Consider the following 15,401-nt stretch of genomic DNA (forward strand, 5'->3'; position numbering starts at 1 on the left):
CTCATTCTGCATCCTTTGTCGCCCCCGGCAAGGGGGTCCTCCTCCCCGAACCCTCAGGGCCTTCTTCAAGCCAGCCTCTTGACTGTGCTCGACACGTCCTCCTTGGCTTGCTTGCACAACTGTAGCTCAGGTCGCAGCTCCAATGCCACCTTCTCTCCGTGTGCTTTCCTGGGGTCCTGGGGTCCCTTCGCGTACACCTCCGGTGTTAGGTTTATCAGCCTCTGACAGGCGACCGTTAACCAAAACAAGCCTCCGTCCTCATCTGTGCGTCCACACTCGCACATAGGTAGGGCAGTGCCGCTAACAAAGGACAGGCCCTCGGGAGGAGGAACCGAAAATCATGCCAACTGCTCTATTCCAGGACATCGAGGCCTCCCTGATGGCATCCAGACCTCTGATGTTATCCCAAATTCACTCGCATAGCACAGGGGTGAACATTTTCAAATCTAAGTTCTTTCTTAAATTTTTTTTAATGTTTATTTATTTTTCAGAGAGACAGAGCTTGAGCGGGGGAGGGGCAGAGAGAGAGGGAGACACAGAATCCGAAGCAGGCTCCGGGCTCCGAGCTGTCAGCACAGAGCCCCACGCGGGGCTCGAACCCATGAGATCATGACCTGAGCCAAAGCTGGACACTGAACTGACCGAGCCACCTGGGCGCCCCGTAAAATCTAACTTATTTATTTTAACGTGTATCACGCAAATGCGACTATAGGCACATCTCAGCAACGGTTTCAGCTTAAGGAAAATATTAGTAAATGTTAATAAAGCGTGGCAAAAATGATGCGCAGACAGCTGAGGCTGGGAAATATGCACGTCGACGTGGGAGGGCGCAAAAGTCTGCAGAGGGACAGAGACGTACGGAACATGCACCACACGCACGGGGGGCTGCAGGGGAGAGGCGGAAGGAGCGCCCGCCTTCTCTGCGGGGTCTTGTATAGAAGCCAGCACACGACATCCTGGCGGCCAGGTCTGGCCCCTCACCTGCTTTTGTACAGAAAGGTGCCCTGGACCACAGCTGCTGTCATGTACGTATCTGCAATGTCTGCTCGGGTGCCAGAAAGACATGAGCAGCTGGGCCAGAGACTAAGCTGCAGAGAACGTTCTCTCCACCCTGATCTAGGGGAGAGACCTGGATGAGAGAGAGGGCAGGGCCGAGAAGGGCCGAAGAAAGCGAGCCTGGATCCCACAACTTGTTTTCTGAGGCCGGCAAAGCCCAAGACCCAAACCTGACGAGGACCCTGGGAAAGGACCTTCACACCCCAGCCTCTCTCCCTCGGGTAACCGCGAACATACCAGACCCAGCATTAACACACCAGATTCGGCAATACGGAGAAAGGACGACATGTCCGGGCCAGGCGGGGCCCATGCCAGGAATGCAGGCTTTCACGTCAGCAAGCGAATCAGTGAATTCCCCACAGTAACAGAGTCAAGAAAAATCATTCAAGAGAGGAAGATTCAGGAGCCAGATGGCCCGCTCCGAGTGCTGCCTCTGTGACTTCCCAGCGAGGGGCCTGGGGCCAGGGGCTGCCTCCTTGGGGCACTGGTTTTCTCACCTGTACACAGAAACGAAGCTGCACCTGCTTCCTGGGGGTTAAAGGTTTTCTCGGTCAAGGGCTTAGAATCCTGCCTGACACAGTGACTGTGCCCAGTAACGTCAGCTGAGTTGCTACAATGGAGCCGTGACGACGGGGACAGGAGCACCGCTGGCAAGAAACGTGGAGTGGCCGGCTGGCAGACAAGCGGGTGACAGAACAGACAACGGAGGCAGGAGAGAAGATACGAGGGGAAGCTGGCAGACAATCTTTGGAGGGGAGGTCCGTGGTCAGGATGTGGCAACGGCGGTCGGCGGGATGGCATCAGGACGTGCCTGGCAGCATGAAGCCAAAACGCCAGCAGGGAAGGCAAGAGAGGCTGGGGTGCCCAATGCAGAGGTTGGGGTGCATGCCAGGACTTGGGGAGAAAGCAGCGTGCTGACTTCAGACACAGATGCGGGAGGGAAGGGAAAGGACGTCACCTTGGGGTCAGTGGCATCTACGAAGCAAGAGAGCAGCAGCGGCCCCGGTAAAGTGACATTTGGTAACTCGGGAGAGAAGGGACAGTGTTGCGGCCGACACTGCGTATGACTTGCTCGTCTGTGTGGAAGGAAGGACGGGAACGGCAGGAAGTTGGTGGCAAATAAGATACATGAAGGCTGGACACGTTTCAGGTCCCATCGGAGCTTCAGAGGGGGCAGGCGTTAAATGTAATGGTGTCTCAACTCTGAAGACAGGCACCTTGCTAAGTGGCTGTTACGTCTCCGCGAAAAAAGGGAACTTGAGCCATCCCAGACTTCTTCACGAAGTCACGGCACACACCTCATGGGCACCTTCAAAAGAATCGAAGGGTGGTGGTTTTGGGTTTTTTTTTTTTAATGTTTGTTTTATTTTTGAGAGAAAGAGAGACAGAGCATGAGCAGGGGAGGGGCAGAGAGAGAGGGAGACACAGAGTCCAAAGCAGGCTCTGGGCTCCGAGCTGTCAGCCCAGAGCCCGACACGGGGCTCGAACCCACGAACCGCGAGATCGTGACATGAGCCGAAGTCACACGCTTAACTGACTGAGCCACCCGGGCGCCCCAAGACAATTTATGTTGTTCTTTTTTTTTTTAATTTTTAATGTTTATTTATTTTTGAGACAGAGCGCGAGCAGAGGAGGGGCAGAGAGAGAAGGAGGCACAGAACCCAAAGCAGGACCCAAGCTCCGAGCTGTCAGCACAGAGCCCGACGTGGGGCTCGAACTGACAAACCGCGAGATCATGACCTGAGCCCAAGTCAGACGCTTAACTGACTGAGCCACCCAGGCGTCCCCTAAAAGACTTTTTTGATGTTAATACCAATGGAAATTGTTTGGCAATATTGAGCAAGATACACATTTAAACAAGTGTAACTTACTCAAAAAAAGTTTTTTAATGTTTATTTATTTTTGAGAGAGAAAGAGACAGAGAGAGAGGCAGAGAGGCAGAGAGAGAGAGAGAGAGAGAGAGAGAGAGAGGAAGAGGCAGAGAGAAGGGGAGACACAGAATCTGAAGTAGGCTCCAGGCTGTCAGCACAGAGACTGATGCGGGACTCAAACCCACAAACCGCAAGATCATGACCTGAGCTGACGTCAGGTTCTCAACTGACTGAGCCACCCAGGCGCCCCTAAACAGCTATAGCTTATAAACAATCAAGCGATTTTCATTTTTTAAAGTGATTTTCATTCTAATTAGGCTTTTCCCCCTCTGACAAATCTATGAGCACAAGAATGGCAAATTTTGAATCTTAGCTTCTATGCACAAATTAGAACAGTAAACTCAGCAAGGACGACACAACTCGAATTGCACGGGAACCGGGGTGGTCGTGATGTGCTTATGAACGTCTGGGACACGGGAAAGACCAAGTTCACGATTCCACTTTGTCACTCTGAGTGGCCTTATGACCAAACCAAAAGAACAGTTTCGCAAAACAAATACACTTTTTGAACGAAGAGAAACTCCTGTGCAGCTACCAGCGTTCCAAGAGGTTTGTTAACACAACAATTCCCACGCACGGGGGTGTTAAGCGGAGGACCGGGGCCCTCCAGACTGTACCGTGCAAAGGGAACACGGAGGTGCTTACGTGGTGGAGGAGTGTGAATTGCGGATGCCCCAAAGCTGGCCAGGGGAACGTTTTATTCTTTTCTATGGAGAAGGCGTGGGTATCACATTCTCCAGCTACTTACCCGCCCCTACGTTTTCCAGTCGGTTGTTAATCAAAGTACGACATACACGCCGACTCAGAAATGACAGATATGGGTCCACAACCCAGCTTTGAACTCCGGGACGGTGGCGGGATGAACAGCCACCCATCTGCCAAGGTTTCCTTCTGTCCCTCTCAGCAGGTGCTGCCGGCTCACGTGACGGCCGCCCAGTGAAAACCCCGCACGCCCAAGCTCGTGTGGTCAGGACACTTCGCAGGTGTCACCGCACATGCCAGGAGAATTAAGTGCCACTGAGCACATCCATGGGGACAGCACATCTGTACGTGTGAGCTTACCTTATGCTGGGCCACGCCACACACACTCTTCCCTTTTTTTTTTTTTTTTTTTTAATTTTTTTAATGTTTATTTTTGAAAGAAAGAGAGAGACAGAGAGCATGAGCAGGGGAGGGGCAGAGAGAGAGGGAGACACAGAGTCCGAAGCAGCTCCAGGCTCGGAGCTGTCAGCCCACAGCCTGATGCAGGGCTTGAACTCTCGAAATGCAAGATCATGACCTGAGCTGAAGCTGGACACTTAACTGACTGAGCCACCCAGGCGCCCCTTCCCTTTCCTGATGCCAATCTGTTTCTTTCTCCCCTCAGCTTTACGGAGATATAAGGGACATGTGACATCCTGTCAGTTCAAGGCGTACAATATGATGATCTGATACACACAGACACTGTGAAATGATTACCGCAGTCGGGTTGGTTAGGACCTCCATCACGTCACAGGGTTACGTTGATCTGGTGTGAGGAGAACATTTACGGATTTAGTCTCTTAGTAACTTCCAAATATAACAATACACGACTGTGAACCATAGTCACTGTGCTGTACATTACGACCTATGTCTTTTTGCTACAATGAACTGCGAGCATAACTATTACGAAGCCCTGTGAATCCTCTTAGCGAATCGCAGCGTGAGGGTGGTCGTGGGACCCCCAGAGCACCGACACAAAAGCGCTGCTCACGTCCACGGCGAATAGGAAGCAGGAGCTGTTACTGTTTCGCAGGACTTCAAAAGTCCTTTTACCCGCTACTGATATGGACAGATTATTCAGGTCTTCTTTATTTACTATGTGATGAAACTAACAGCTGCCTTTATTATTTCCAAAGCAAAGGCTACCATTACCTCAAAGAAACACTTGCCTTTACTGTTTCAGAAAGATCCTCTTTTTAAACAGGGACACACATTAGCAATGTAAAAGAGCCACTGCAGTCAAAATATATTTTTAGAGACTCAGCTGAACAATAAGCCCTGAACTTTTGTTTAAATTAAGATAGCTGAACCATTTTCAAATGATTTCCCGAATCCGTGCAAACGTGTCTTGCATAAGAAGGCATTCCACGCTTCTGAGAAACACAGTGGAGCCTACCGGATAATTTGTCAGCTGCCAGGATTACAGTGGGCAAAGCTGCTTAATCATTTTTGTAGACAGAATTATTCACAAATATTAAGAGTAGCACCCTTTTCCTGGTTATGCAACCTCTTCAAGGGGAGACCAAAAAAAAACTTAAAAAAAATCAGATGGAAAGGCAGCTACTCCCAACTATTTTATTATCTACTGGAGAATGCTTTGGCAGACTTTTGCCTTCCTCGAGGGCAAAAATACCCTGGAAAATTTTAATAAAAGCGAGGACTGCATTTTGCTCATTGTTAAAGTCTGTTTGAGTTCTAAAGCAGAAGGAATCAAAATACAGCCCAAGAAGATAAAGTGTGAAGAAATTCGAATTCCATTTACACTCCATTTACTAATAAAAGCAGTTGGGGTGGGGGTGGGGGTGGGGCACCTGGGTGGCTCAGTCGGTTAAGCATCCAACTTTGGCTCAGGTCATGATCTCACAGTTTGTGGGTTCGAGCCCCACGTTGGGCTCTGGGCCGATAGCTCGGAGCCTGGAGCCTGCTTCGGATTCTGGGTCTCCCTCTCTCTGCCCCTCCCCTGCATATGCTCGCTCGCGCGCTCTCTCTCTCTCTCTCTCTCTCTCTCTCTCTCTCTCTCTCTCCCTCTGGCTGTGACAACAGAGGGGTGGGGAGAGTTGTTGGTACCTAGTGAGTGGAGGCCAGGGAGGTGCCGGGTCCGATGCCAAACGGCCTCTCGTGACAATTACCCAGGACAGGACGAGCCAGCCAGGGAGGCAAGTCATACGGTGCCCACCCAAGTTTGCTGATTCCCAAGGATGCAACAATTTGAGCTGTGTAAGAGACAACTACTCTTCCCCTTCAGATGACTTTTCAGGATTCTGTTCCCAGAAGACTCGGAAGGTTTGTGTGGCCATCCAGTTTCAAACGACGATGGCCATTATCCGAATCCGTCATACGAAAGAACGACCCCGTCAAAGCCTGGGTCCACGGCGTGGCCAAATGACCTGCACAATTTAATTAACACGTCTTTGCTGTCTCTCGATCATTGACCACCCTCTCTCACACACATGCACACACACAACTGCAGATAATGGGAAGGGCAAAATGATGTTTTTGGTTTATTTTGGATGTTGATAATTTGGAAATACTGTGGAGTCAGGAAAAGCTGCAAAAATGGTAGAATCCCGTGTTCTGCGTCACCCTGCCTCTCCCCAGTGGTGACGTCTTATCTTGCTGTACTACAATATCAAAACCAACACGACTTCTTGTTGCCTGGTCACGAGACTGCAAACCTCCTGACCTCCGTGTGTGTGTGCGCACGTGTGTGTCCACATGCACGATCACCGCCACGGTCCATCAGCACAAGAGAACTCCCCCAAACTACCCTTTTTGCTACGTCTACGGACTTGCCATTTTAAGTTCGGTAAGTAGAACCATCCAGAATGCGGCGTTCCGATACTGGCTTGCATGAGCCAGCACATCTCCCTGGTGAGGCATCCGGGCTGTGGCACGTACCCACAGCACATCCCTTCTCATTGCCGAGAGAGCCCCCAAGGTGGGCAGCTGCATACAGTCTGCTTAGCCAGCCGCCCGCCAGGGCACATCTGGGGACGTTCCAGGATACCGCTATTACGAATTAAGCTGCTATTTTCTGTTTTTTAACGAACTGGGTTTTGTCAGACAGCAATCTAGCTTACAAAGGACACTGTATGTGCCAAGGACCCGTTCCAAACTCCGTATAGTTCTATTAAAAAGCCCTTCAGGGGTGCCTGGGTGGCTCGGTCGGTTAAGCATCTGACTCCCGGTTTGGGCTCAGGTCATGATCTCACGGTGAGTTCAAGCCCTGCGTCGGGCTCTGCGCTGGCGGCGTGGAGCCTGCTTGGGATTCTCTATCTCCTTCTATCTCTGCCCCTCCCCCACTCACGCTGTCTCTCTCGCTCTCCAATAATAAATAAACTTAAAAAGTCTTTAAAAGGCCCTTAAATGTGGTATCGTCAGCATGGAATTCAAGTGGCTTCCTTACTTTCTGTTGAGATTCCAAACTCTGAAACAATCTATACATGAAACTTCTCACCTATAACATGGTGACTTATTACAAAATTGTGGTAAGATACACGTAACACAGAATGTACCGATTTTGCCATTTCTGAGTGCACAGGTCAGTGGCATTAAGTACTCTCACACTGCTTGCAAACACCCCGAGCGCACAACTCCAGAACGCTGTCATCTTCCCAGACTGTCCGCATGGAACACTAAGTCCCCACTCCGCCCTCTGGGCCCCCCGTAACCTGTGTCCTACTTTCTGTCTTTATGACTTTGTTCAGATACCTCACGTTAGCAGACCGTTAGCGCAGTATCTGTCTTCTGTCTGGCTTATGTCACTCACCATCATGGCCTCAAAGTCCGTCCACTCTGTAGTAGGAGTCAGAATGTCCCCCCTTTGGTCAGGCTGAGTCACATTCTATAGTGTGCACAAAGCACATTCTGTTTATCTGTTCACCCTGTCCATGGACACGGGGGTTGCTTCCACAGTAATTTTCTAAAAGAGCATTCTGGGGCGCCTGGGTGGCTCAGCTGGTTGAACGTCAGACTCTTGCTTTCAGCTCAGACCATGATCTCACAGTTTGTGAGTTCGAGCCCCGCATTGGGCTTTGCGCTGACGGCACAAAACTGGCTTGGGATTCTCTCCCTCCCTCCCTCCCTCTCTCTCAAAAATAAACAAACATGAAAAAAAGAGAACATACTACTGCACCCCTAAAGGGAGGAGCTCATCTCTCTACAGGAAGATAGCACATCTTCCCAGGACATTCTCCAACACCCCTCCTGCTATAAGCTCATAAACCTGAGATGCTGAGTGGGGACAGAAATGACACTCAATATGAACTGCTCACTATCTTTAACCAAACAAGATTCTAATAAAATTGGAATCCTGGCGCTCTCTCTTATCCAAACAGGCTTCTTTCCTGACCTGATCCCGGGAAGTGGCTGTGTGCACACGCATGATTTTTAAACGGCTCCATAATCTTTCTGGAAAGTAAAAGCTTTTCTGTGTGTTTAGGACAGAACCACCTTTAGCTTTGTGCCGGGGCTCGCGGTTGAGAGAAAATGCCACCTAATCAATACTCACTCTCCTCTTATGTCCTAACCACACTGACATCATGGACGGGCAGCGGGGACACAAAAGGGTGCCTGCCACCTGGCCAGGGAATCTTTATCATCGGTTTTGGCCTAGAAGCTCCATGAAATAAGTGAGAAATGGCATCTGAGTTCTACTGTCAACCTTGAAAGTCTGAGTACATAATAATTCCCTATCCTTCTTGGCTGACACACACCCTAAACTATGTAAGGACGATATGCAAATAGAGAACCATGCGTAGGTTACGTAAGTCAGAGGAAACACGCCTAGTTCTACGTAGCTAGTCAACACGTGTGCAGATACGGCTCTTGAGGAAAACAGAACCCATCTAAGCTGCAGTCTTTCATTGCAGGAAACCGTCAACGCTCCCGTCTGCATGGATTGTGACGTTAACGGAGACGAGAAACACGTATAATAAACCAGCCTCTCGATGACAAATCCTGACGAATCAGGATAGAAGTTCCGTGTATAAGGAGTCTTCAATCCTATCTGAAACGCTTCAGAATGAAGAACGAAGTTCATCTTCCTGGTGATTTGTGATATCTATCCATTTTTACCACCTACTGCAATGATAAGTTCCTTTTATTGCCTAAAATGTTTACCAGGACAGCCCTTGGGGCTGCAGGGCCTGCTAATGTAGCTGCAGGGACAAAACGCTGTGTCACCTGCATTTCTCTCCCAGCGGCAGAACCACCACCACGGTCGGCGACTGGTTTTGTGAGGCGTCTGCCCGTTCTCTGTGGCCCGTTCTCTGATGACGGTCACAAAACTCGAGGTGGGGAAATACCTGAATCCACACCCGGAGCGTTTCAGTGTCTGCGCTGCCCAGGGCCCCATCTGCAGGAACGCCGCTCTCTGCCCGGAAGGACATACAGATGGACACACGCCCAGCCCAGACGCCCAGTCGTACCCACCGGCCGCCTGGCCGGGCTGCAGACTTTTCTATTTTTATGCGTGAAGTTACGATGCTGAAGGAGGAGAAGGTTGTGCACTGTGATGCTCTCTCGCTCAGCAGTTCTGGGTGAAAGTCACTGGCGAAAACCGTGACCCCGTGCAGGTTCAAGAAGGCTACTTTTAAACCCAAAGAGGAAGCTTCATCTGTGTCCTGCACGTATGTCTGCCGGGGCTAATGTCCGTTTACCGAGTCTCCAGGTAGCCCTGCAGCCCTAATCAAATCTGTAAAACGACCGACGTTTCTCAAGTGCTTTGCTGCCCAGCGAGAAGGAAAAGGATGCAGCAGCGGCTCCTTCAGCCTCCACTTAGCAAGGGGTCTGCAATCCCACGCCTGGATTCTCACCCCGGAGAGACGAAAACCTACGTTCACACGAAAACACTGTACGCAGATGTCTCCGGTTGTTCCAGCCGTGATCGGGAACAGCTGGGGGCGACTCAAATGTTCTTCAACGAGAGACGGCCAAGCCAACTGCTACGCGGTCTTCACACGGAACACCACTCACCACAGAGAACCACCGACCAGGGCATCCGGCAGCGTGACCGAATCTCCCTTGTGTGACGCGGACTCTGAAGGCTACACCCCCTAGCGCTTCATCGACACGACGTTCTCACGAAGGCAAAACTACGTGCACGGGAAACAGAGCGCTGGTTGCGCGCTGGTTGCCAGGGGCTGTGGTGGGGAGACGGCTGGGTTACAAAGGGGCCCGGGGGACTTTTTGGGGGTGATGGGCTTTTCTCCGATCTCAGTTGTACTGCTGTTTACGTGACTAGAAACGTTTGGCAAAAGGTGTAAACCTGTACTTTAGAAAGGGTGAATTTTACAGCATGAAAACTATACCTAAAAAAATAACACAGGGGCATCCGGGTGGCTCAGTCAGTTGAGTGGCTCAGTCGGTTTCATCTCGGAGAAAATATTTTCTTTACAATTTGGACTGTGGAATGAAGCAAAAGAGGAAACACTCATGCTTACAAGGACTCACTGAATTCTCCCACTTTCCACACGGAGCCGGAACACATGCCAGCCTCCCACACTGGGTTCAGAAAAAAGCAGGGGCAAACAAGCCCAGATTCATCCAGGATCTGGAGACGCTGCTCACAGAAGCCTGGGCAGCCTGAGACCCTCGCAGGGCTCGCTCCCTGCCTCTATCTGGCTCAGAGTGTGAAGCGGGCCTAGGGCTGGGTGGGACGGCGCCCCGCCATCGTCTGTGTCTCTAACAACGGCCCAGATAGCAAGAGTGACCGCACAATTAACCCCCATGAGGCAGAGGCCGGCGGAGTCTTACCCCTCGAAGCGGGACTGCCGTAACTCAGGCAAAAGCTGCCTCGGCCACTTGGGTACTGTGGCTGACAATTCACGTTTCTCACTGCTTAACTTAAAAGCCCTCCTTACTGAGGAGGTACGCCTCACTTGGTGAAACGCTTCACTCGCTGAAGCGTCTCAGTCTTGCTTTTGGCTCACGTCACGATCTCACGGTTCACAGGTTCGAGCCCCAAGTCGGGCTCTGAACTCACAGCTGACAGCAAGGAGCCTGTTGGGGATTCTCGGTCTCCTTCTCTCTGCCCCTCCCCTGCTCACATTCTCTCTCTCTTCCAGAAATAAACATTTAAAAAGAAAAATTAAAAAAAATAAATAAAAGCCTTGCTTACCAACCAGCACTTTCGTCCTTCAGGGAGCCCAGAAGCCACTACCGTGAGATGTCACAAACCAAGAGTATCTGTTGAGTCCTTTTCTGGGCAAGGCCCAGAAGCAAGGCTTCAGACAACTAGCGACGGTAACAAGGCATCTCCGTCTGCCTTGACGGTCGTGGGATATTCCTCTGGGTCTGGAATCTACCTCCTCGCTTCCAGGTGAGGGCCAGGAAAGATCTAAGAGGATCTCAATTCTGCCGCTCGTGGGCAGACAAATGAGGTAAGCCCGTTTTGGGGACTCTTTCACAAGTCTGAAGTCACGTGACCTGGATTCTCACAACAAGGAAGGGATCATCTTCAACACACTGCCTTCCTGCCATCGGGGAGACAAATATTCCTTTGGGGATTCACAGCATCCTCACCGATACAGAGGATCCAGGACAGAAGCTGCTGGAGACAGGAGGGCCAGGAACGCTGTCCACTGGCTCGGCACAGAGAAGGTGGGCTCTCCCCTGTAGCTCAGGTGGCCGGGACTAGGAGCAACCGTGGTTCTGGGAACTTGACCCTCACTGCACCCATGAAGGTGGGCTGGAACCTGGTGGGTCTGTCCCCGTGCAGTGAGGCTAAGAGCACACAGACCAGAGAACTAGCTATCTCACTGTAAAGCTATCCCCTGACCACCTCCTCCCTCCCTCCCTCCCTCCCCTGCACCCGCCTTCTTCCACACAAGGCCTAAGGATGGGACCCTGCTGCACGAGAGGGGTTCTTGGAAACAGAGAAGCTCCTGGAGTCTTCCGGCAGGGAAAGCTGGATGGGTAGGTGTGGAGGAATGAGTCAACTATGTTCACACAGGACTTATTTTTGAGTTGCTGGAGGTACGTGGGGGAGAGCAGAGATGCCTGAAGGAGACGTATGCTCAAGGGGTGTGTTTTCTCCCCAACCCCCCCACCCCATTTTAATGTTTATTTATTTTTGAGAAAGAACGAACATGAGCAGGGGAGGGGCAGAGAGAGAAGGAGACCGAGAATCTGAAACAGGCTCTACGCTGCCAGCACAGAGCCCGACGTGGGGCTTGAACCCATAAACCATGAGATCGTGACCTGAGCCGAAGTCAGATGCTCGACCGGCTGAACCACCAGGCACCCCCAACGCCCCAACCCCGATTCTGCAGCTAGAAAGGAGACACTGAAAGGTTGAGAAGGTGCTCTCTGCATTTGATGGGCGCTCAATCAATACGTGCTTCATCAAATCTTTAGGATTTGAAATGAACATATAGAATGACCCCAAAAGGAACACTTGAATGTGGCATTTCTTCTCTCCCTGCTTTTGAACTTGTCCTTATAGGAGGACTCGGGTCGAGTCCAGGCCTTGTGGTCACGAAGCTCAAGCATGGCTTTCTTAAATACCCACGCGACATGTGGGACTGTCGGTAAGGATTGTGACAGAGAGGACAGGCGTTCACAGTTGTGACATAAAATCCACCCCAGTGATATCCTATCCATCCCGTCCCCCAACTCCCTTCCTCAGTTGCCTGGTTACGGAAGCTTTAGCCACAAACAGGAGCCGCACGTAAACACACACATGAAAAGGAAGTGTGGCCTTTCTGGGGCAGGGATGGTTTCTGTGTTTATGCAGAGGCCAGCAGCTCTCTTGCTGGGGTGCCTCGGGCCCCAGGGACCAGCCGACCCAGAACCCTCGCTCCGGGCCACACTTAGGTATCTCTCCCACACTGTTTATTCATCCTGAAGTTCAGCTCAAGATTTTACCACATATTCTGACTGTATCTTCATGCAGAGGGGTTTTAAAAGAAAGACATCTTGGGGGCGCCCGGGTGGCTCAGTCGGTTGAGCATCCGACTTCGGCTCAGGTCATGATCTCCCAGTTCATGGACTTGAGCCCCGCGTTGGGCTCTGTGCTGACAGCTCAGAGCCTGGAGTCTGCTTCGGATTCTGTGTCTCCTTTTCTCTGCCCCTCCCCTTCTCATGCTCTGTCTCTCTCTCAAAAAGAAATATACATTAAAAATAAAAATAAAAAAAAAAAAACAAAGAAAGGCATCTTGAATTCAGAATTCAATGCTGGAAGTCGACAGGGAAGCACATGGCTCTGAGAGTGTATCTGCTGTGTCACAGAAGAGCACCTGTGCTCAGGTGAGTAATGCCCCACAATAAGGTAGGAGATCGGTGCTAGTGACTTTCCCAATCCCCGGGGCTGAGGTCATACACGTTTTATCAATTTCTGTCACACTATGCCTGGGACCAGCTACTCCAAGTGACCCAATCTACATGGAGGAAGAGTGTGCACCTTCCATGGAAAGTGCTAGTTGGGGTCCCCAGGCACAGATATCCAGGCTTGGACGGGGAGAGGGGTTTGTTCTATGATGCCACATGTCCAGTGAACTCCAGTACTATGGCCCAGGTTAACCATTTTTGCACGGGAAGGGGACGCTCGTGGGGGTAAATAACTTGTTCGAGGCTCAGAGCCTGAGCCACGTGGTCTGGATGCCACACCTTGCAGGCTGACTGAGGAAGAGCCAGGACCCGGGGGCTCACATGCTGCTTGCCCCTCACTCTTGTCCATGTGTCTTTGGAAGGTGGAGGCTCGGGAACTGGTTTCTGTCTTGAAAGACCAAGTTGCGGAACATCAACGATAGGATATCAAGCGTAAAAGGCTCAAACACGTGCGAAACCAAGAGTTACGGGCTGAATTGATCCCGCCCCAAATTCCTAAGTTAGTCCTAAGCCCTGGTCCACCTCTGAAAGTGACCTTATCCGGAAACACGGTCGCTGCAGATGTTATGCTAAGATGGGTTTTTATTGGACTACAGGGAGGCCCTAATCCAGGACGGCTGTTTCCAAAAGGAGAGAATCTCGGAAGGAAGATTTATAGAAAGGAGAAATCTGACCAATTTGGACAGGGGTGGAGGCACACAGGGAGAGGCCGTGTGACGACAAAGACAAAGACGGCCAGCAAACCACCGGAAGCTGGGAGACAGGCATGGAACAGACTCCGTCGACGGCTTCAGAAGGAACCAAGGCTGCCCACACCCTGATTTTGGACTTTGGTTCCCCAGAAACGTGAGACAACGTATTTCTGTTCAAGCCGCCCCGGTCCGTGGTACTTTGTTACAGCAGCCGGGGCAAACTAATACATCTGTACGCCCACTGCTTAGGAAGACATCGCAGACACAGCAAGTGCAAAAACCAGGAGGGGCAGTTACCACTGAAGAGAGAGAGGGGACGACAGAGGAGAGTCGAACACAGGCGCCAACTCGTGTACCGGAAGGGGTAGGATGTCCTCCACGAACGTCGTCGTGTACGCCTCGAATGAAATATTTTAAAGTTCAGAAGACAATATTCATTTTAGAAATTCATTAAAAACCTAGTAACGTGAATTTAAGAAGAATTCAGACTCTTGAGAATTCAAAAAAGCACCCACAAGCAACCCACGACACTGTGGTGAGGCTCCGCTGTGTGGGGCATCTGCGACATCGAGTAATGGGGGGATCCAGGCTCTGAGGCATCACAGGGCTCCTCAGAGGACTGTGGCTGGCCTGTGACAAAGCCAGGCCAGGCCCGGGCCTCGGGTGCTTGTCAGGCCCTCCCCCACTCCCGGAGGATAGCAGACGCTACTCACAAGGCCCACTGTGTCCGCGGGGAACACGTATCTGCCCCGGTCTTTGCTTACTGCCGAGGAATATCTTGGTCATAATCAGAAGTGCTGGAAGAAACCGGAACTACTCCTATGTTTTGGGAAACTGACAACGGTCCATCTGGGGGAGTGGTTCAGGGGCTCAACAGATCACTGGGTCCAAGTCTGAGAGGTTCATAGACACATTGTGACGACAGACTAGTCCACAAACGCCCTCACCGTGCAGGAAGCCCAGAGCCGCTGCTCCCTCCGCTACCCCACTCTCGACGTCCATCCCAACTGCTCTTGACCTTAACTCCAATCTGATCTCATCCGGACAGAGATATCAAGGGAAGAAAAGAACGCGCTCCCCATCCCATCCCGGGAACGGGGCGGCCCCGGAGCCTTCTCTTTTTCAACTCTCTTAATAAGAACGTCGTTTGTTTGCTCTTCTTTTCCTACGGCCTGGTTTTCCGGCCCAACGGTTGGTGGACCTGCATGTGGCATGTTGAAGAGGACTCCCCTGCTGACAGACACCCAAGCCTCTTACCTGACTCCTGGAGGTAGCGATACACCAGGAAGTTCACCTCGTCGCTGGTTATGCTCATCTTAGCCTCACCTCGCGGAGACGAGGTCTTTACGATGCGGGAGCCGCCCTCTGTTAGACGACAGGAGAAAGTGGAGAGAGAGTGTTGAAACACTGCCTGTATTTGTGTCACTGCATCTCGCTGAGACAACTAAAGAAATAACACCCGTGACGTTATAACCATGAAGGTAATTATAACTTTGTAATAACATATATCAATATAAACGCATCCAGGACGAATGTTTCAAAAAATCAAAAAAACGAAAAAAGTGTTGGTGTATTCTACAAGGCTGGGAGGGTCACGCACAAACCACAGTGATGAGGACAAATTCAGGGGCAACAGATAATGGAAACAAAA

The 15,401-nt window shown here is 51.1% G+C and overlaps 1 protein-coding gene across 8 annotated transcripts in view; it reads right to left on the minus strand.

The window, feature by feature from the left end:
• The window catches only part of LOC145714972 (F-box-like/WD repeat-containing protein TBL1X), a 229,568-nt gene that overhangs the window by 35,724 nt on the left and 178,443 nt on the right, over positions 1 to 15,401 (minus strand). For 7 of the 8 annotated variants that reach the window (XM_081794549.1, XM_081794550.1, XM_081794548.1 and 4 more), the window contains one exon: positions 15,008 to 15,115. The exons of the other annotated variant lie outside the window; for it this stretch is intronic. In XM_081794549.1, coding sequence (XP_081650675.1) covers positions 15,008 to 15,065 — 58 coding nt within the window. In that variant the 5' untranslated portion in view covers positions 15,066 to 15,115. The remainder of the gene's footprint in view (positions 1 to 15,007; positions 15,116 to 15,401) is intronic. 8 annotated transcript variants of the gene reach the window in all.

The sequence above is a fragment of the Panthera onca genome, chromosome Y (assembly GCF_046562875.1).
Source record: "Panthera onca isolate mPanOnc1 chromosome Y, mPanOnc1 haplotype 2, whole genome shotgun sequence".
Taxonomy (NCBI): Eukaryota; Metazoa; Chordata; class Mammalia; order Carnivora; family Felidae; genus Panthera; species Panthera onca.